The sequence below is a fragment of the Tympanuchus pallidicinctus genome, unplaced genomic scaffold (genome assembly GCF_026119805.1).
Source record: "Tympanuchus pallidicinctus isolate F22 unplaced genomic scaffold, pur_lepc_1.0 scaffold29, whole genome shotgun sequence".
NCBI classification, from domain to species: domain Eukaryota; kingdom Metazoa; phylum Chordata; class Aves; order Galliformes; family Phasianidae; genus Tympanuchus; species Tympanuchus pallidicinctus.
In genome coordinates this window covers 2,004,346-2,025,174 of record NW_026294746.1, presented here as the reverse complement: position 1 = coordinate 2,025,174, position 20,829 = coordinate 2,004,346, and the positions used below count along the sequence as shown (strand labels likewise).

The following is a 20,829-nucleotide window of genomic DNA, read 5'->3' as shown; positions in this document are numbered from 1 at the left end:
TTGCCAAATGATGAGAATTTTTGCTCAGCTCTTCTCAAAGTGGACATTTGCAACTCTTCAGTCATTTCAGCCTTTTCCTTGCTGCCATCTGAATCCTAGCATCATGGAAATGGACGCTAGTGCTCTTAAGAAACAGCTGTACAGGGAAGGGGAGATCACAGTAAAGCCCATGAGTTTGTCTGTATTACCCTCTTTAGATCAGTGTGCAGTTAGATGGGGAAGGCAGCTCCTTTGAATGGACTCTGCAGACAATTAGAGGTAATTAGAACCTCACTGTCAACCCAGTGAGACATACAGATGTTGCTGACCCCATTTGGGGGACAGCACTGGACAAGTGCTGGGACTTGCCCAAGTTCACACAGTGCCTTGGCAGCAGAAGGAGGATGTGAATCTGCAAGTTTTGTTTGCCTGTCACTAGATTTGGTGTTGCTAACAAGTTGTCTCTCCTGGTTGAGGGAATGGCCACGTGCCTGGACAGATTTATTCTCTCACTTACCTATCTTCATGTTCTGAACTATTTCAGTGGTATTTTTTTCTGCTGTGCAGGTGAAGAGAAGCACCAGAACAAACTTCCTCCACCTCGCAAGTGCTTCGGAAGGATTAAAGTTTTTGGGCAGATCTTAGAGCATTGTGTTGTTGTTCTGCCACAGTGTGGTGCCACGATTCTGTGCTCCCTAGCTGGGCAGTGTTTCTGTAGGCCAAGAGAACAACATACACTTCTACAGGATTCAGCTTTTCCGTATTTGTATTCAAGAGCAAATGGCTGGCTGGCTTTCAGTGAGCTTCACATGGAGATTCTCGCAGTTGGTCAAACTGAGTAGGTCGAGTTCCTTAATTAAGAAGGTGTGCCTTCTGCAGATCAAGGTGGGACACACCAGGTATGAGGAAGGTGTGTGAGCTGCTGAACGAGTTCTTGTTGGTTGGTTGTCTTGTGAAGAACACTTGGTTGGAGGGCGCTGCTTCAGGCTGCAGGATGCTGCTGCTGATGCAGATCTGTGTGCTTCAGTTCATCATGCAGAACAGGTCAGTGGCAGTGCCCTACAGAAATCCTTCCTGGCAGCAACATCTGTCAGAATTTCATCCTCCCCAGCTACTGACTTTAGGCTTTGGGCTACTGCTCCATGGTGAGAAGTTAAAGAATGGACAGGTTTTCACCTTGCTGTTTTCTTAGGAAAAATGTAATTACATTTTATCTCAGGAAGCATCTCAGAGTCAGGTGTCTTTTGGTCTCTGGGAAAATTCAAGCTGGACACTTTTTTTCTCTTCTTCCCACCAGGTGGTGAAGGTAAAACTGGACGTGTGGTTGATATTCGTGGCTGGGATGTGGAGACTGGACGTAGTGTGGCCAGTGTCACATGGTCTGATGGTACCACAAATGTCTACCGAGTTGGACACAAGGGAAAAGTGGACCTGAAATGCACTGTGGAGGCATCCGGTGGCTTTTACTACAAAGAGCATCTCCCAAAACTAGGTGTGTGGGTGCGGGTCTTCTGTTGAGAAATTGTTACTTGCACTGCCATTTCCTGACAGTAAAACCCTTTTTGCATGGAAAACAGGACGTGAGCTTCTGGTTTTAGGAAACTTCTGCATAGTGTGTGCTTTAGAAAATATGCATTTGTTTTACTTCAGGGTGGTTAGCCAAGTTGTTTGTCCTCTCCATGGTAAGGTCACATAAGACCATCAGATGCCCAGAGCTGTATCCCACAGGGGAGCCCCAAAGGTCTTCTGTCAAGGCAGAGTCATGATAGTGAAGATTCATGAAATTCTTATGGGGATGTCAGCATCTGAGAGCAAAGAATTCGATTCAAATGTCAGCTTTTTCAATTCAAAGAGAAGAGAACTCATTTTGAGCTCTGTGTGAGTGCCCACTGAACAACAGTTTGGGTGACTGCGTTGCTGAGGACAGCCACTGATGTTTAACACAACAGGACAGGCATCATTCAAACACATTCTCTTCTGGGAAGGGAATAAATTGTCTTCTTAGAAGTACCTCATGTTTAATTCATACCATTATCAAGGAAGAACAAAGTCTTTGATCTGTCTACATCGTGCTGCCCCATAGAGTGTACAGTGTGCTCCACAAGTGGAGAAAGGGTTTTACATTACCTTACACCCATTAGACCTTATGTTAATGTGCAAACGATGTTACAAAGGCATGCAAGACAGAGTTTATGACTGCATCTGCACGTATGTGGGTGGTATCATTCTCTTTAGGAAAACCAGCTGAGCTGCAGAGGAAAGAAAGCACAGACAGGCATCCATTCCAGCATGGGGACAAAGTGAAATGCCTGCTGGACATCGACATCTTGCGGGAGATGCAGGAGGGCCATGGGGGCTGGAATCCTAAAATGGCTGAGGTATGCTACAGCTTGCTTTTATTTTCTCAGCACGTTATCAGTCACTGTCTCAGATTGCAGAAGTAACTGCTTGCTAGGAAGCAAGCAGAATATAGAAAGTCCCATGGTTCACAAATAGGAATTCTGTAGTGATAGGACACTGGAATCACTGTTAGATCTGAGCTTACATTCAAACAAAATGATAACAGCTTACTGAATAAATTTGCCAGTTACATTAATGGAGTATGCCTTGCTGGTGTCATACTGCACCATAGCAATCTTTCCCACCTTTATCACTTGCGAAGATGAGGGCAGTTTGTGCTGTATTCTGAAGCGTTTTTACCTTTTGCATTCTTACTGTCCTGCCTGCTTTCCTCACTGTTAAGCAGTGCAGTTTATGTAGGGATTTCCCTCTGTTTTTTTTCCCCTCCAAAGTTCATTGGCCAGACAGGGACTGTGCACAGAATCACGGACAGAGGAGATGTGAGGGTCCAGTTCAACAGTGAAACCCGCTGGACTTTCCATCCTGGAGCTCTGACGAAGGTACGTACTGCTAGGTGAGCTTGGCCAGAGTTAAATACTGCAGGGAATAGCTGTCAGCTTGTCCTGCTGTGTTAGGACACAGTGCATCTCAAGTGTCAAAGAGATATTCTGCTGTAATTTCCTTTGGTGAGAGTGGTAACAATTGATTTATGATAATTCAGCTTTCTGTAGCTACCTTTTTCATCTCAGATGAGCCTTTGTCCACTTCATTTCTATTTGATTTTTTTTTTTTCCCTTATATCTTCAGGTTGTTCTATTTTTTCCATCTTTTTTTCTCTTGCCTCTCTCTAATTGTTCTGGATGACCTGAGTCTTTTAATCTATCTCTTCTAATTTTGTATCTGCATTTCTAAAGCTGATAGGCCTGGCCTTCCCTGAGGGGAATGAGAGTTTGCAATGTGGATTGTTAGAAGCAAGGCTAATAAGTATGAAGGGAGCTTCTGGAAGAATACAAAATTGTGAAAGTCCTGAATGAGGTCACAGTACAAAAAAAAAACAAACATCAAGCAAAAAGCTGTGCTGATAGAAGATCCCATGTTGGACAGTTTCTGCAGAATTAGTCTGTGAGTTCTGACAGTGATCCCTTCTTAGTGAGCAGAGGCAGTGTCTGGGAAAGGATTGCTACAGAAAAGAGACAGCAGAGATTTTCTGTTTTAAACAACAGGTTGAACTTCTGTATTAAAGTCTCCTGTTGTGTCAGGTATGGTGAGGAATGGACCAAGGAAAGTTCCAAGTACTTCATTCTAGTATTATTTATAAATGCTTTGAAGAAGAGAATTGTTCTGTCCCAAAATATTTCCCTACTTCAGTGTGCACTTGGCTTAAAACAGAAATGCTCAAGCCCTTGGACTGTGTTTATTTTGCAGTGATTACAGATTTCTCGGTAGCTGTACTGAGGTTTTGAGATGCCTTATTTTGAAGTGGATGGACTTATAGTTCAGTAGGGATTTCTGGGAGTGGGGGCTGGTATATGTATCATATATATATATATTTATGTATACATATATTTTTTTTGTTTAATCTCCCTTAAGTTTGACTTTTTCTTGCAGCTCAACACCTTTTGGGTTGGTGATGTTGTCCGAGTGATTGATGATATGGAAACAGTGAAGCGATTCCAGCCTGGTCATGGGGAGTGGACAGACGAAATGGCACCTGTGAGTAGGCAGCCCTTCCAGGACAGTCCAGCAACTGCCTCAGTTTTTCTCAGCAGTTAGTAATGGTGACACTGCCCTGCAGTATTCCTGACCTTTCTGGGACAGAAATATTGCTGTTGGCTATTGGCAGTATAATCCTATCAAAAAGCCCAAAGCGGAGTGGGTAGATGGGGAATCTGACAAATGGTTTGGCTATCAATAAGTCAAATAAGAAGTTTCTTCAACCAAAATCCTCCTGAGCCCTTCCTGATTCTTGGGAATGAAGCAGTGCTTGAGTGTGGAAAATTGGTCAGAGCAGACCAGTATGGCTAAAGAACATGGATGTCCTCCAGGAGTAGTTAAAGGCACAGAGGAAACCTTTTCCTAATCCCAGTTTTATCAGTTCTTGGTTTGTTGTTTCATCAGCTTTTCCCAAACATTTGTAAAGTGTCTGGGAAACCCTGTTCAGTTACAGAGAAACTGCTGAGAACCTTGTGGTATCCTTGAAGTGGGAGCTGTCTGTGAGTGTTTGTTTAGTGTTTCTTTTCACACTGCAGGGGTTCTGCCTGCAAAACCTCTCTTAGAAGCATTGCGTTGGTTCTGAGATAAAAAGCATGCTGCATCTTTCCTTTTAAAAATCATTACTCTTTCAATTGCAGACCCTAGGGCACATTGGCAAAGTGATCAAAGTGTATGGGGATGGAGACCTGCGAGTGTCAGTTGGAGACCAGTCCTGGACGTTTAACCCAGCTTGCCTGACAGCCTATCAGAGAGATGAGGAAGCAAATCTCATGACAACAGAGAATGCAAAGGAATCAAAAAGTGAGACAGTGAGAATGGAGATGTCTGGATTGTCAGGGGTTGAGAAATGCAACACGAATATCCACACATACTCTTTGGTGCTGTTAAGCTGTGGCTGTTTCTTATTCCTACCCAGGCACTTTGATTACTGTGCTGGAGAAACTGTTGTCTCAGAAGACAGAATCAGACCATGCAGGGTGTTTGGTTATTTGGGCAGCACTCAACAATGCAGCCAAAGTTCGGGAGCTTCTTCAGAAGTACCCAGACAAGGCAAGTTTTGGAGGCATCCTGAATGTTTACTTTCTGATGTGCTTTAAAATGAGATCATAAAAATTTTGTATTTGTGTGAGGGGAGGAGCAGGAGAAAAATGATAGATTTCTCAGACCTTGTATTAAATTATTCAATACAGTGCTGCAATTTAGGATTAAAAATGTGCATGTTGTATGATGCCAGAGTGTGGTATTAAAGCAGAACTGGAGCTACATCCTTATAACATATTCTCAGGTGTCCTGTATGGATATTGCAGCTGTAGAATTAGTGCTTCATAAATATATATATGGAGACAATAGCAAGATGTCCAGGAATCTGACTCCTGTCTGAGAAGAAAGCAGCAGGTTGTGTGTGACTGAATGCATCTGTCCTTACATGACCTTGCTAAATAGAACTGTTGGAAACAGGAAAGAAAAGCTGCCCAGATTCTGATGCTGTGCATGTCTGTGCAGTGTCCTTATCTGGTGTCTGACTGGAGAAGGGAACTGGACTTGACTTGCTGGAACAATTCATATGCTTGCAGTGTGCCAAACTGTTAGGATCCATTTACTTACACAGCTGCTTTTCCAAGCTGTCTATTGGGAGGTTCCATCTCCATCCTTATTTTTGAGGTTAATGGGAGTTCTGGAGATAGGAGTAGCTGAACACCTGTGATTGTTTTCAGATAAGAAAGTGCCAAGAGTCAGGAATATTTTGTTAATTTCTGTTAAATTTCTATTTTATGTTCTATTTCTATTCTGATATTAATGTATTGTTATTTGTGTAAGAGACATGCAACAAGGAAAGGCTCACTTCATAGTGCAAGTTAGAATTGCTTGCCTAGGGCTTTCCAGTTTCAGTGTTGTCTTTCTTGTGTAAATGTAAGAATAACACAGTGGTCTCTAAAGCCTCCTTGTGGAGCAACTCACCCGTAGTCACCAGTGAATCAAGGGGAGCCTAGCCTGTCCTGCTCTCCTGATTGCTGCATAGAACCAGCTGCAAGGAAAAAGAAAGCTGTTCTGCTTGCCAGTCAGCTGAGGTTCTGCCAGCTCCTTCATCTCTTCTCTTTAGCCTCCTGCTGATCTCAGTAGCTCCCTTTCCTTTTTTTGTCTTGCCTTTCATACAGCCTCTTTTTATTCTTCAGTCCCTTTAATTTTTGAGAAATCTCATTGCAGCACCTCAACACTGATTTACCCTCCAGCACAGTGCCCACTAAAGTACCTGGAGTAACATTAAGCAATGGGGACTTGGCATTTTCAAAGCCAATTTGATCTCCTCGTGCATTTTCCAATTAGAAAAGGAATAGTTGGCTGCAATGTCAAGAAGTATTCCGCTTGCAGGCATAGAGGGATTTGGCATCGGTGCTGCAATCAGAGCCCTGGCTTCCAGCTCTGTTTGCTTATTTCTCCCTTCTTGACTAAATGTGCTATCCTTTTCTCCTTTAAGAATAGTTAGGGAGAAAGTCAGCCTGGTAGTTGATTACATAAAGCAGAGCCACCAGGACACAGATTCTGCTGAGTATTTGAGCACACCACTGTTCTGCAGTGACTGAACTCAAGGCATGGTCTTTCCTTGCTGTTTGCTATGTCTCTGTCTTTCCTGCAGGTTGACAACAAGAACCAGGGCAGAACTGCACTCCAGATTGCCTCCTATCAGGGGCATCTGGATGTTGTGAAGATTTTGCTGCAGGCACATGCCACTGTCAATCTGAGGGATGAAGAAGGGGATACAGCACTGCACTATGCAGCTTTTGGGTAGGAGATCTTTTCTTGCCCTCTTTGATACAAGACTGAAAGGGCTAAAAGAAAGGAAGCTCGTAGATAAACGTGAACCATCTGTGTGCAGTGTGTGAGAGAAGGTGAAGAGGGGAGACTTCTTTACGTCATTAGAAATTGGCACACGAGCTTCAGGACCACAGACACGCTAATTCAATCCACAGCTAAGTCAGTTTCTGTGCTACAAAACTTGTGAGGAATCAAAGCAAGTGATAAGGAGCTTTCAGTGATGTTTTCTGGGGTGTGAGGAAAAGTTGGTTGGGATTAGTTTGGTTTGCCTGTTGTAAGCCAAGAATTTACTATTGAGAGGGGGAGGTACTAGCTGATTTAAATCAGAGTGATTTAAGAGGAGATGGAGTGCTATTAAGAGGATGCAAATGCCAAGAAGGTTTGGCTTGCAAGAAGGGAGGATGTATGTTTGCACAGCATTGACTGTTTTACTCCTTGCCTTTAAATCAGAAACCAAGCTGATGTTGCCCGTGTGCTTATTGCTAAAGGAGCTGGTGCAGACCTGTTAAACAATGCCAAGTGCACAGCTTTGTATGTTGCTGTCAGTCAAGGCTTTACAGAAGTGGTGCAGGCCCTCTGTGAACTCAACTGTGATGTCAACCTCCCAGTAAGTTTCGGGTCCCTTTTGGTGTTCCTTGTGTGATGATGTTTTTTGTTTTGGGGGGAGAAATTGCTGCTTTTCTCTTCCATCATTTGTTGCTTAGAATTTGAAGACAGTTTTCTTTATAATACATTACTGTGTGCTGCACTGGGGAAGCATGCTTCTAAATTCACTGCTCAGAAATTCCAGTTTTGGGTCTATGTCTTTGTCATTTTAAATCTGCTTAGCTCAGACCAGTAGTACTCTCTGCTGTGCTCGCTTCCAGTGAGAGCTCATCTGCTCCTAATGTGTGATGTTGTGATTGTCCTGCTCTCAGGACTGATGAGGTTGTTAGAACTAACGCTGAGGAACTTGAAGGACAGTGGTGGTGAGTTGGATCCAGCCTGTTTTTTAGGGCTTGTTTCTATGCTCTTAGAACTGGACAGTGCTGGATCAGTCCCTCAAAGTCAGGAATATGAACATTTGTCTGCTGAGCTGCTGATATCAAGCCCTGAGAAACTGAGTTCACAAGAACTCTGAAACTGCTCAGCATGACAGTGCTTTTTGGTCTGGAGTTGATGTGACCTGGAAGACTGCATATGTTCCTGTCTTGCACAGTGTGCTTAATTGGACACTTCTAGGTAACCTGTATTCTGTTTTGGTATTCTTTTATAGGATTCTCATGGAGACACCCCCCTGCATTATGCTATCACTGCAGATTACAAAGTCATCATTGAGATTCTCACTGAGGTACCCAACATCGATTTCACTGTCCAGAACTGTCAAGGCTTCAATCTGCTCCACTATTCTGCTCTAAAAGGCAACAAGCTGTAAGTGAATGAACAATGGCATGCGTTCCTGGGAAAAACACACAGATTGGTTAGGCTCTGAGATTAGATGGTGATAAAATCTTGCCAAATGCTTATTGAGACAGCTGTGAACCCTAGCTGGGCAGCACCTAATTGAGGTGGAGGAACTGACTGCCTATCAGGGACTTCATGTAGTGAATTCTTTGATCTAGCAGTAATTCTTTGGATATAAGCAGAAGCTGTGTGCGTGTGGTGCCTGTGGTGGGGGGCAGGTGCCAGTTTTTGTGTACGCTGCCTGCTTTTGCAAAAAAAAGAATGATCACCCAAGAACCTGAGACTTCTCCTTTTCCTCCCTTCTTTACTTTGTAGTTGTTCTGGTAATATGTTAATTCTCTGCAGAAATGGTTTCTTGGCAAAGAAGGGCAAGGCTGAGATCATCTTACTTGCTGCACCCAACCGGAGATATTTTAATTGATACAAGTGCAGTATTCTGTCCATTAAATTCCAGCTTCCTGCACTCCTCTGTTGTGTTTCTTGAAGCTAACTCTGCATAGAGCCTTATAGATATTAAAGGCACATGAAACCAGAAACAGACTTAATGTTTCAAAAGAGTCAGACAAGAAATGAGCATTCCTCACTATTATCAGCATTGAAAGAAGATAACAGCAAGGTGTTTTGTTCTCTGCCCTCTGTGTAATGAGTAAGCTGTATCTCTGAACAGTGAAAAGCAACCCATGTAACTACACAGTTTTTGGCAGACCTCAGAAGAACTGGAAGATCTGTGCAGGTATCTGCAGCTTGGTTTTCTGGCAGTGGCAAACAGTCCAGCAGGCAGTGCCACTTCAATGCAGCAAGCTTCCTGGCAGTGCGTGCAACATCTGAAGGCAGCTGAGAAACCTAATGCTCTGCCTCATTAAAGCTGCTAGCAAAGACCTGTTATAAATAATCATCCAATACCTAAGAAAGACAAAGGCAGAATTTGCCCTGAAAATACGTGCAGGTGTAGCAGCACTAGAAAGGAGTGTGGTTCTCTGTGGTGATTGTGCTGATAAAAATGATCAATATACATATGTATTGTTTTATTCTTGTAACTGTCTGCAACATAGCAGGAGCGTTCTGCATCGCATCTGCTGGCACAGTTTTAACAAGCACAGTGCTGCTCGTTTAAATTTAAAGAACATTCATAACTGCTATCAGAAGAGGCAGGCCTGTTTCTTCTGCATTGTTTTCCTTCTTGATAAAGTACCTTCCATCTCTGGTTTACCTCCAACACTGCAGAGCCATAAAGAAGATTCTAGCAAGGGCTCGACAGTTGGTTGACTCCAAAAAAGAAGATGGCTTCACTGCCCTGCACCTTGCTGCTCTCAATAATCACAAAGAAGTGGCAGAAATTCTCATCAAAGAGGTAAGAAGCAAAACAAAACTGCCAACAAATTCTCTAGCTTTTCCACCCTCAAAATCCCATACTTTCTCCTAAGCAGTGCTGAGTTAATGCTGTGTGTGGTGTGGAGGTGTGTTGGTCATACGGCCAAGGTGCAGGGGCTGATTCACACAGCATTCTCTTGGAGTGCTTACATTTCTGCCCTGAAGATGGAGTTGAGAGTTGGGGCGTCAGCAAGCACACCTGCAGCACTCTTCTTCAGTCAAACTCAGCAGCAGCAACAACTCCTCTTGTTTGATGCAATTCTTCTCTTCAAGGGTCGCTGTGATGTCAATGTCAAGAACAGCCGGAACCAAACACCTCTGCACCTCGCTATCATCCAGGGACATGTAGGGCTGGTGCAGCTGCTGGTCAGTGAAGGCAGCGATGTAAATGCTGAAGATGAGGATGGGGACACAGCCATGCACATTGCCTTGGAACGGCAGCAGCTGATGTCAGTCCTGATGGAGAAGCGTGAAGGGGAGATGGGGTCGTCCCTCTTCTCCAAGGTGAGCTGGGAATAGGAGAAATTCCAGCACCAAGGGCAGGAGAATGCTTGATTGTGGAATGGACACTAAATGGGTGAAGGAAGGCAGTGAAATAGTGCAAAGTCTGTTCTGTTAAGGAGCATAGAAGCAAACAGTCTTGCTTATAAGAGAATAAATCTGTTGAGAGTATGCTCAGATTTGAAGCATGCAGCTTCCCATAGTCATGCACCAATTTTTCCTGTAACATGTTTTTGCTAGCATAGCGTGCTTCTTTCTTTGACATGGGAAAGGTCATGAATCTGCTCACAGAGCCAAGAGTCTTTGGGTTTCATTCGTGTCCCAGAACCACAGAAATTCATTTCTGTCTGATGGCATGGAAAATGAGAGGCTAGCTAACCACAAGCACCCAGTTGCTGCTCTTCATCTGCAGATACGCAAAAGATGAGACATACCAATATATGATGAAAGCTGTGTTGTTGTAAAGCCTGAACTGGACTTAATTACATTGCACCATATTCACGGATATATGAGGAATACTAGGCCATGTCCTTCATGTCAGCAGAAAATGGTTTTTGACTTCAGATGAGTTTGGATTGTGTGCACACAAGCTGTGTTTAAATAGCTGCCAGTTCAGGTTCCGTATGCCAGCTGCCCATCAGCTGATATGTGCTGTTCTTTCAGTATCCACTCTGTAATTCTTGTCTGCTGACTGAAGAAGTGAATACCCCTTACCATGGTTAGTAATGATTAGTGCCAGTTAGGACCAGTTTTATGCCTGCTTGTTCCTGGAACACAAGGTTTGAATCTGCTGTTTATACACTGAAGGATCATCTTGCATTTTGTGAATGCAAAACTGTGCTCTCAGATTGTCAGTGTGATGATTACAGTTTTAAATCTGATACAGCTACGTAACAGATTCCTCCTATTAACAGAGTGTTTCTCAATGCATTTTAGCTGCAGGCTTCTGGCTTTCTTGGAAACATAGAGCTGAATGTTGGAACTGCAATTGCATGTTACTTAGCACAGGAAGGAGCAGATATTAATTATGCAAACCATCGGGGAAAGTCTCCTTTAGACCTTATTACAGATGGAAGGATTGTCCAAATCATCAAAGACTTCTCACAGAAATTCAGGTAAACCATGCCCTCTGGAATAGCTACGGTGTCTAGATACACTGCTGTGGTATCACTGCATGAAGCTGCCATTCCAGGAAGGATGAAGCATCCCTAAAACACTGGCATTAGATGTCAATCTGAGCACTTCTTGTTTCACCTGGAGTTAGTTGCTGGCACTGTAAATGTTAGTCATGCCTGCTTTCTCCATTTCTTTGTAGAAAGATCAGTGCTAATCCCAACAGGAGGCTGAGTTGGTCTCGTTAGTGCAATGAAGATTGACAACTTTGTGCTACCTGAGCATCTGCATCTTTGTCCTCACATGGAATGTTTGCCAGGGATCAATACGATTTTATCAGGTCACTGAAGAAGGGCCTGGAGTATATGGCTCAAATTTGATTACGTGTTTTTGGTTGCAGGGAACAGCAGGTTTCTTCAGACTGCTCAGCCATCACCTGCAGCCTTCGCCGCGTGCATACCACTCCCAATACGATGACCAATCTTAGTGTCTCAAGTGTGGCAGTCCCCACAGAGTGCCTGGTCTGCTCAGAGCTGGCCTTGCTCATCCATTTCTTCCCATGCCAGCACAGTATTGTTTGTGAGGGTAAGTCCGTTCTGCTTTCCTTTCCTGTTCTGCCACATAGCCTCCCTGTCTGGACTCATAAATCAAGGTCTGTCGGGATGCAAAGCTGTATGTGACCTGGAGCAATCCCAGCATGATTTCAGCACTGTCACTGTAGATGGAGTGTCCAAGCTTTCTGTGGTAGGCTCGAAGTGATCTGAGCAGCTGCTGATAGGCAGCCCAGGCATGAGCTTACAGATGCTGTATGTAATTCAGAAGGCAGGTCAGATGTTTCAGTGGTAACTGGTGGTGCTTTCTCCATCAAAACCTCCTGAGAAAGATTTCCCCTTCTCTGGCTGTTGTGACCAATTTGTGTTTCAGATGTTTTAATGGCAGCTTGCTCAAACATAACAGCAAGCTTGTTACCTTGTTAAGGTGCCTTCATTCTGATCACGAGGAGTTTGGTAAGAACTGTATAAGGACTGCATCCTTCCAAAGAACAAAGAGCTGCACTGCACCCATAGCTCAGCAGTTCTGGCAGCACAGAGCATTGGGAAGTTGTGTTGTGTTTGCTACTGCATAGGAAAGACTGAAGCAGTGATAAGGGTGTAGCTCAAAAAAAAAATAAGGCAGTGTCCTCATTTCCATTTCTTAACCATCCAGGGAGTTCTCAGGCCATTTAAAAGCTGATGTTCTCAAGTCTATTTTCTCCCTATTGTTCTTGCACCACTGGGCTTAATTGTAATCACTCCTTCTATCGTTTTGGTAGAATGTTCCAGAAGAATGAAGAAGTGCATCAAATGTCAAGTGACAATAACCAAAAAACTCAAGCAAGGTATGTTTGTTGTGCCTACTGTTCAGTGCAGTGAACTGGGAAAGGTGCTTCACAGCATTTGTTCAGCAGCAGTCAGTGGTTCTCAGTGGGGGGAAAAAAACCAAAAACATAAGAAATAGGGGTAGCTTTTTTTTTTTTTTTTTTTGCAGGAAGAGTGAGGGAGAAAAGGGGATATGGTACCCATAGCATCATTCCAGAGTGGTGAGGAAAGGGACAACTAAATTGAAATGTTGAGCTATCTAATCAAAGAGTAAGGAGCAGAAGATTCAACAGCAGCTATGTTAAGCTGAAACTGGGAGGAGTGTTTCCCAAAGCTGGCAGTTGTTCAGTATCTGGGGTTCTTTCACTTCATCTGGTTAAGAGCCAAGGATCTCTGTAAGGTTCACAGAATTGTGTATGTTGTGTTGACTCTAGGACTCTGCTTTGTGTAGCTGTTGATGTAAGCGATGTCAAATGGTTTCTTGTTTTATACCCTGTGTGTCCTGAAAGACTTAAGAAATCCAGAGTGTAATCAAGGAGATTGAAAGAACATAGTACTGATAGCACAGTGAGGATTCCCAGACTGTATGGCAGAACATCACAACCAGCTTTGAAAGCTTATACTTAAAGGTAACACCAACATATTGCAAAGCAGCAAGGCAGGAAGTATCAGACAGCATGGTTTCTTCTTAGAAAAGAAACATGCAGACTGAAAGAGGGAAAAAAACAAACAAACAAAACAACAGTTGAGCAACAGAACAGAGGAAAGCACCACTGGCCAGTTCATAAAAAGCGTCGTCTTGGGCTTTGTGTTTGCAGAATCTCTGGATAAGGCTCACTGAAGTGACTTTAATCTGAACAAATTTCTCCTCTTTGAGTGACAGTCTGGTTAAGGAGACACTGCATGAGACAGAGCACAATAGCAACTGACTCTTCCTGCTCTCCCTCCCCTGCAGACAGCACCGAGGTGGAGTGCAGCCCAAGCTCTGAGTCCACAGATCAGAGGAAGCTGATGGAGGAGCTGCAGAACCGCTACCGGCAGATGGAGGAGCGCATCACCTGCCCTATTTGCATCGATGACCAAATCAAACTGGTCTTCCAGTGCGGACATGGCTCTTGCCCAGACTGCAGCACAGCTCTTACTGTGTGCCCCATCTGCCGGCAGGCTATCCGGGAGAGGATTCAGATCTTTGTCTAAGGAAACACTTGCTTCCCTTCCCGTTCCCACCTCCTTTACATCCTTTTTGTTTGCATTACAGATGAAAAGCGCTGCTCGGTCTGGCTTCCTGCAAAGCCAGTGTGAAAGAGGGGGGAAACGTGACTTGGGTGAAGGTGGAGGGGAGGGAGCGTCCTCCATTGCAGCGTCATAAGGGTGAGGAGCAGTGCTGGAGGGCAGCCACCTCACCTTGTGCTGCCTGTCCATTGGAAAGACACAAAGTAAAGAACACTGAACTGTCTGAAGGCAGAAGAGGCTTTCAGACCAGAGACTTCCACGTGCAGATGTTTGCAGAGGCCTCCTGCTTCAGTGACTGCATTGTGTCTGCTGCCCTGCAGTGTCAGATTTGCAGCCTTGCGATGCTGTAGAAGGATATATGTGGTACCTCAGCAGGCACAGCAAATGCTTGCACTTTGTGCAAGGAGATACCAGAGGAGATCAGTCGTGGCCATCAGTCCTTGGTGCCTGCCAGTGGTAGGGAGGTCATGTCCTAAGACAGCATGCTCTCTGAACTGGTGCTTCAAGGCTCAACGAGATTTGGACTGACAGACAAATCTGGATGTGATGAGATCTTAGAGACAGTGTGTGTGTGCCTTAGAGATAAAGTAGTGAACACTGATCGGAGAAAACACGTTGTTACAACAAAAACTTCTCTAAGTGACATTCTCCCATATTTTATTATTTGCACAACTGTGTTCAGAGACTCCTGAGCTTTCTAACCATAACGCCAAAGGCAGGTGTTAAATGCTCCAATCGAAGTGTAAAGAAAATAGAGTAATAATTAAGAAATGAGAAGGATTTCATTTTTCTTTGTTTTGCAGCAGAACTTAATAAAATAAAATTATATTTTCCTGAGCATTAAAATGAATGTACAAACAGTAGCTGAAATATGGATCTGGCTGTACTGTGTTTTCCAACTGTGTGACTGAAGAAATATTATCTGGTGAATCTGTCCTGTAAAGTAACTTGGCAGAAGTGGCATCCTGTAGGGCTAGTGTGCCATGTGTGTATGTATACGTCTGTGTGTGTGGTGTATCTCCTTACTGACACAATTATACACAAGTGATGCTGTTTGTTATACCTTGCAAGCACTATTTAAGAAAAAAACCAACACCAATACTGTGTTCCTCTGCTATCTTTTTTCACTCATAAAGAGATGGCAAATATTGGAATGAATGAAATCTTTGTGCAATATATGGTAGCTACAGATATGTCTGTTACTTCATCATGATTTCTTGGTGCTGTGAGAAAGCTTTGTCTCATTGTCTCTGGTTCATATGCTCTTTCTCCAAATACTCATTTATAAGGTGTTGTCATTCATGGTGTTTCTGACATAGAGCTACAAAAATGGTCAGATTTAGCCCTAAGTTGGGCAATGTTTAAGGCCCAAATAAGCTGGAGCTGAATTTCACAATCGGCTTTGGTGAAGTTTTGGTAAAGATCAGAGTTACAGCTGCTCACTGACTTCCTGCCTGGAAGTTGGTGCTGGAGTAACTTCCTCACAATTAAACAAGACCTGAAGTCTTTGCCGTGCTGTGGTGGGGTATCAAGGGAAGAGGAGGGTACCAAGGCTGTTTGCTGCAAGCATGAGACTGAACCATCACTGTAACATAAGAGCTCTGCCACTGTTTGCTACAGATGAATAATTTTCCAGAATGTGTATTGCACACCACGTGCCAAGTATTTTCTGAAATACAGTTCTTTTATAAGCCTCTACTCCACGTCCAAATGTGATTTAATGAAGGTGAAACCAACTGATGCTTTATTGTGTATGTTAAATGCATGTGTGTGTTCTGGCACTTCAGGAGGAGGGCACAGAGGTGGATGCTGTTCAGTGCTTGTTGTGTTATTCTCATCTATTACACTTCAGCTTATTCAGGAAAAAGCAGCAGGGAGCACTTCCTTGGGTTTGTTTTTTTGTTACTTCTTTGGAAAGCTGATGGAGTGTTTATTCCCCTTAAAAGAAAACTATCTTAGAATGGTTCCCCTGTTTGACCACCTTCAGGATAACAAAGCTTTTCCTAATGTGCAGTTTGAGCCTCCTCTGGCACAGCTCTGTAGGAAGACTGCAGATTCTTCCTAAGTTGCACAGCTGTTGCAGTAAATTGAGTTGCTTTCTGAGTCTCTGTATTGCTAAATAAGAGTTTTGCAAAGCACGCTATGCCTGCTGAAAGAATACAGAAATTGTTTGTAAACATAACTTTGAGGTTAGGATTATGTTCTTTTACTTTCCTGTTTTTGCTGTGATTGCTTTTGGTGCCCAAGGAGCAGAAGTTGAGCTGTTAAGCAACATTTTGACCCTTCCCTCCTTCTCACTAGGAAGATGAAATTGCTGCACCGCAACAGAGAAAAAGCAAGAGAGAAGCAGAAGGCAAACAGGTGCCTCCACGTGCCAGGTATGTGTTTTGTAATGGCAGGATCAGCCTGTGGGAGGCTGAGGGTCTGGAGGGCAGGAGGGGATGCTGCTGCTTTGTCTTTCCTTGTAAGCCTGGCTGTGTGTAGGGCCAGGATCAAAGTGATGTGTGGCCAGCTGAGTGCCAAGCTGGGAGAAATGGTTACTGGATTTATTGCTAACTTGTGTAATCTGTACCATAATCCCAGTCTGCAGAATAGTTCTGCTTCAGTACAGGCTTAAATCTGAGGCACAAGAGGAGAGATGTGTAGCAGGCAAGAAAGGAGCCAAGAATCTAGGCTGAGATGATGACAGAAGAGGGAAAGGGGCAAGATGGGAGAAGGCACTGCTGCCTTTTAGCCTCTTGCTACCAGTTGGTGTTGTTACTGGATGCAGGACAGCAATGGGTTGGGAAGAGGTGCGGAGATGGCACAGCAGTAGGTAAATGCTCCTTTAAAAAGTAAAAGGCAAGTAGAGCCATTAGCTATTCAGCACAGATGGCAAATAATTGTGTGTGATGTTTCTTATTAATTGGTCTCTCACAAATAAGACTGAAAGGTCTTTGGGAAATCAGATGTGGAGCTCCGTGTTTCCTGTGGGTCTTGTGCCACCTCCCAAAATGCAGCTCTGTTCCTCGCAGCAGGGCTGCTTTTGAAAGGGAAAGATTTTGCTTCTTTCTGGGATAAAACTTTAAACACGGGGCAGCAGCTGAGACAGGTTTATGCTAAAACTAATGGGCTTTATGTAATCCTCCTAACTGAAATGTCAGCTCGCATTTCTCAACTGACCTACAAAAGCAGGAGATGGTTTTTCTTTCCATTAAATGGGCTCTTCTGGTTGCAATTTTTCTGCAGTATTTATGGTTGCTGTGAATGCTTCTCATGACACTGAAACTGGTAACAGTATTCCTAGGATTACTTGAATCCATTGCAGCATTTGCTGACCAGTTCTGAGAGCTCTGGCTGTGAAAAGTACCAAATTTACAAAACGTTCTCTCACTTTGGGCAGTAGGGGAAAACTGTATGTTACAGTCCAGTACTTCTGACTGTCTCAGAGCAAGGCGTAATGAACGGATGCCCAAGGTTTTCCACCGCAGTGCTGCAGCAGACTGTGCTCAGTGTCTTTTTGCTTTGACTTGCACTCCTGGTGTGGACGCTTTATAGAAAATGTCTACTGGCTTATGCAGTCTTGGCCATTGTTTTCAAATGGACACAGTTTATTTCTTTGCTCTGGTCAGTCTCTAAATGAAGATGCTCTTTCTCGGTCAGTCTCCTGTTATAGAGGAATTTATTTGCTTCCTTTACAATACAAAGGAGTTGATGTGCTTCTCTCCCTCTTTATTCCGTTTTAGTAAAGCCTCAGGAAACACTTTGTAACAAATTTAACCACTTTGTTAGTTTTTTATGCATGCTGCCACTTAATTTTTTCCTGGCAGGTAGTGTGCTAATCCAGCTGGGAGACTGGTATTTGAGTTGGCAGCTGGTCTCATGAGCAGGCTTTTCATGCAGTTGGATTTTCATGGAAAATTGATTCTGTAAACCTGCCATTATTCTGGGCAAAGTAAGGACACGAGCTTGCAGGGAGCAGAAGCCCTTTACCCATTCTTAGGCCTTCTATAATCTGGAGGTTCTGCCCCATTTATCATCACTGCCGTGATACAGCCAAGCAGAGCTGTATTTGCAGCATTTCCTTAGGCATGGGTTTAGTGTGTTCTGAGTGAATACAAACAGCCACTGGGGACAGCTTCCATCTGAGCAGACAGAAGATTTATTCAGTGCAACTGGGTGACTTGGCTAAAACTGGAGCAAACTCTTAGTGCAGCCAGTGCTGGGGAACGCTTCCCATTTCATAAGTATTTTAATATCACCTTATTTTTGCAGTTAAAGGAAGATAGATGTATCCTTGCCATCCCTGAAATGAATTGCCCCTGGGTTATCCTGTCAAGCAGAACAGCGAGGTTTGCAATTGCTGCAGAAAAGAGCTCTGTTGTCCCTCAGAGGCTCCTTGCTGTGGCTGCGGTGGGCGTTAGGATGCCATGGAGGTGCTCTGCACTGCGTAAGGAATTCCACACCCCTCCCAGGGAGCTTCACAGAATGGAAAACTCATGGCATGGTCAGAAGGCTCCTTCTCTGGAAACGTCGTTAATATCTGCAGCACAATGTGAAGCACAGCATCTGAGCCTGGAAGACTGGATTCTCAGGCCTGTCTAGATAAGGAAAATTCCTTGCAGTAGAGCAAGGTTCTCTTTTTGGTCTTCAGTGTTCGTTAGCCTTCCTTTTGCAAAGTCTTCCTTTACCCATGAAATAACACTGCTTTATTTCTTTTTTTCTGGTACAGATGCTCTTTCCTCCTCTTAATGTCAAAACCAAACTCGGTTCTGTGGATTTATAGCCGTTTGGTTTTCTCAAGGCTGTTTGTTTTTAATTTATTTTTCCAATATGCTTTTCAGTCTTTGAGTGTCATTTTCACCCCCATCCAGGTTTTCATAGTATGCCCAGAGCTTTTTCCTCTGTTCCCTTCCCTGTACTGCTTCGGTATTGCAGTGCAGAAGTATCTCTTTCAGACAGAGTTTCTAAAGCACATCCTTTGGAAGCATGGCCAGAACTCCACATTTTACAGACAGCATGAGACTGTGGGAGTGGAGAGAGCTTGTCTAAAGTCAAGAAAATAATCCATCACTCCTTTGATTTTCTTCCCACTAGTCTGTTCTGTTCCCATGTTTTGAGGAAGATGGGTTCATCCACAAATGGATTACAACTGATGAACATAGCCTAGCAAAGGGCAACAAGAGAAATAGCCCAGAACCCAGGGAAGTGATTCTTATTCCTTAATGGACATATGCTATTATCTGTACATCAAGAAAAAATTCTCCTTCATTTCCTTCTTGAAGTCCTGATCACTGCCTGGCCAGGCGTGGGATGCTGAGCTCCTAGCTGGGGTCAGGACCACATCTCTTTGGTAACACGGGGTCAGGCCAGCAGAGGCAATTCTGTGAGCTGCAGCTTCAGATTGACACTTGAGCAAAGTATTCCATTTCCTTTGCCAGCTGGAGCAAGCCCTTGTTTTCAGCTCTTTTGCTATTCAGCAGACCATGGATTTTTCTAGGAATATCAGCTGATTGCAAGGGGCTGCACGATAGGAACAGGGTGAATATCTGGGGACTAGAAGGGCATTCTCATTCTCCTCCTCCCTGGGGAGCGTTGCTTCCTGGTGCAGCAGTCACAGCTCTTTTTAGCGTGTGACCTACTGAAAAAGTACAACTTCTAACTGCCATTCCCACAGGAACCACGCAGGAATTTCTTTTTCCGAGTTGTGAGATGAAGGGATAAATATTTAAGTTCTTTTTAAAATAAGAGCTATACGAGGATTTGCTAATTCTTTTCACATGGGCCACCAAGGAGCCAATATGTGGTAAATCACATTCAGCTGTGTGCATTCCCCCTCCCCTGCCTGTGGCCTGAGTTTGGACCCGTGCCCTGGAGATGAAACACTGCAGCTCTCAGTCCAAGTCACCAGACATGATAAGGTCCTTCTTTCTGTCTTCCCCACCCCTGTGTAGGAGCTCTCTGTTTAGGATGGGGGAAGCTGCTGGGAGCAGTTTGTTCCAATGCTGAATAATACGCACTATTGCAGGAATTAAGATTGAAAAGAGCAAACTGAGACTGCGGTGCCTTAACAAGGGAAGTGTGGTGTGTTGTGCAAATTATCTGCTCCTTTATGTTCCCCAGGGTCTCCTGCTGGCTGCTGTGGGTTTCGTGCAGCATTTGTTCCCTTCTGACAGCCATTTAGAAATAACTTCTTAGTGTGACATTCATTGCATGCAGAGATCTCAAGATAAGTCATCCCCGACTGCATAGAAAATCCCAGCTCTAAAAATGATATCCAGGTCCTTCTCACTGCTTCTGACAGCATGAAGATAAACCAAAGCCAGTTCTGCCCCTTGCCTTCCTCTCTTGTTCCCCATTACACCATATGGATTTCCTCACACTGTAATGTGTTCCACTGCATTTAGACACTGTGCAGAAAATAAAGCCAGGAATGTTTTTTCTGACCAAATATAGTCAGGCTGACAGTTCTTGCCTGTAGTCCAAACCAAATATCCACATTTGAGGACCTGGGACTAGCAAAATTCAGGAGAACTCTGAAGTCACAGCAGTGCTTTTCCGCTCTTGAACAAAAGCAGTCGTTTCGGGGGTCAGGCAGCCTGATAAATCAGAGTATTTTCAGCTATTGGAAGAGCCAAAGGTAAAGCTGCAGTTTGGACTCCCTTTGTGTGGAGCAGCAGTGGCTCCTAGGGAGCATCTGAAAGAGGCTTCAGAAACAGGACTCAAGAATGCACATCTATTACAGTTGTAGCTCCTAACTTCTGGGGGAGATCCAAACTGAGGCATCTACCTTTAAAAAATTCTGCTTCCTTTACAGTGAGACAAAGGAAATTCTTCGGTCCCTCAGGGCACTTGGTTGTGTGAGCTCTCAGTCTGGGTTTTAATCCCCAGGTGTGCCAGTCGTGTTCAGAAGCAGTAAGGCACTGACTGGGCGCTTGAGAGACCTGGCTTCGCATTCCAGCTCTGCAAGATTCCGTGCTTGAAC

At 44.0% G+C, this 20,829-nt stretch overlaps 1 protein-coding gene across 1 annotated transcript in view; it reads left to right on the top strand.

Annotated features, from left to right (window-relative positions):
- MIB2 (MIB E3 ubiquitin protein ligase 2) overlaps positions 1-15,098 on the top strand; it is a 31,362-nt gene extending 16,264 nt beyond the window's left edge. Inside the window, exons 5-19 of the mRNA XM_052691906.1 lie at positions 1,277-1,471; positions 2,215-2,357; positions 2,772-2,879; positions 3,928-4,032; positions 4,671-4,833; positions 4,949-5,082; positions 6,668-6,816; positions 7,297-7,453; positions 8,102-8,256; positions 9,514-9,640; positions 9,934-10,164; positions 11,098-11,276; positions 11,675-11,859; positions 12,587-12,652; positions 13,588-15,098. Of these exons, the coding sequence (XP_052547866.1) occupies positions 1,277-1,471; positions 2,215-2,357; positions 2,772-2,879; positions 3,928-4,032; positions 4,671-4,833; positions 4,949-5,082; positions 6,668-6,816; positions 7,297-7,453; positions 8,102-8,256; positions 9,514-9,640; positions 9,934-10,164; positions 11,098-11,276; positions 11,675-11,859; positions 12,587-12,652; positions 13,588-13,829 (2,339 nt within the window). The 3' untranslated portion in view covers positions 13,830-15,098. The remainder of the gene's footprint in view (positions 1-1,276; positions 1,472-2,214; positions 2,358-2,771; positions 2,880-3,927; positions 4,033-4,670; positions 4,834-4,948; positions 5,083-6,667; positions 6,817-7,296; positions 7,454-8,101; positions 8,257-9,513; positions 9,641-9,933; positions 10,165-11,097; positions 11,277-11,674; positions 11,860-12,586; positions 12,653-13,587) is intronic.
- The last annotated feature ends 5,731 nt before the right edge of the window (positions 15,099-20,829 follow it).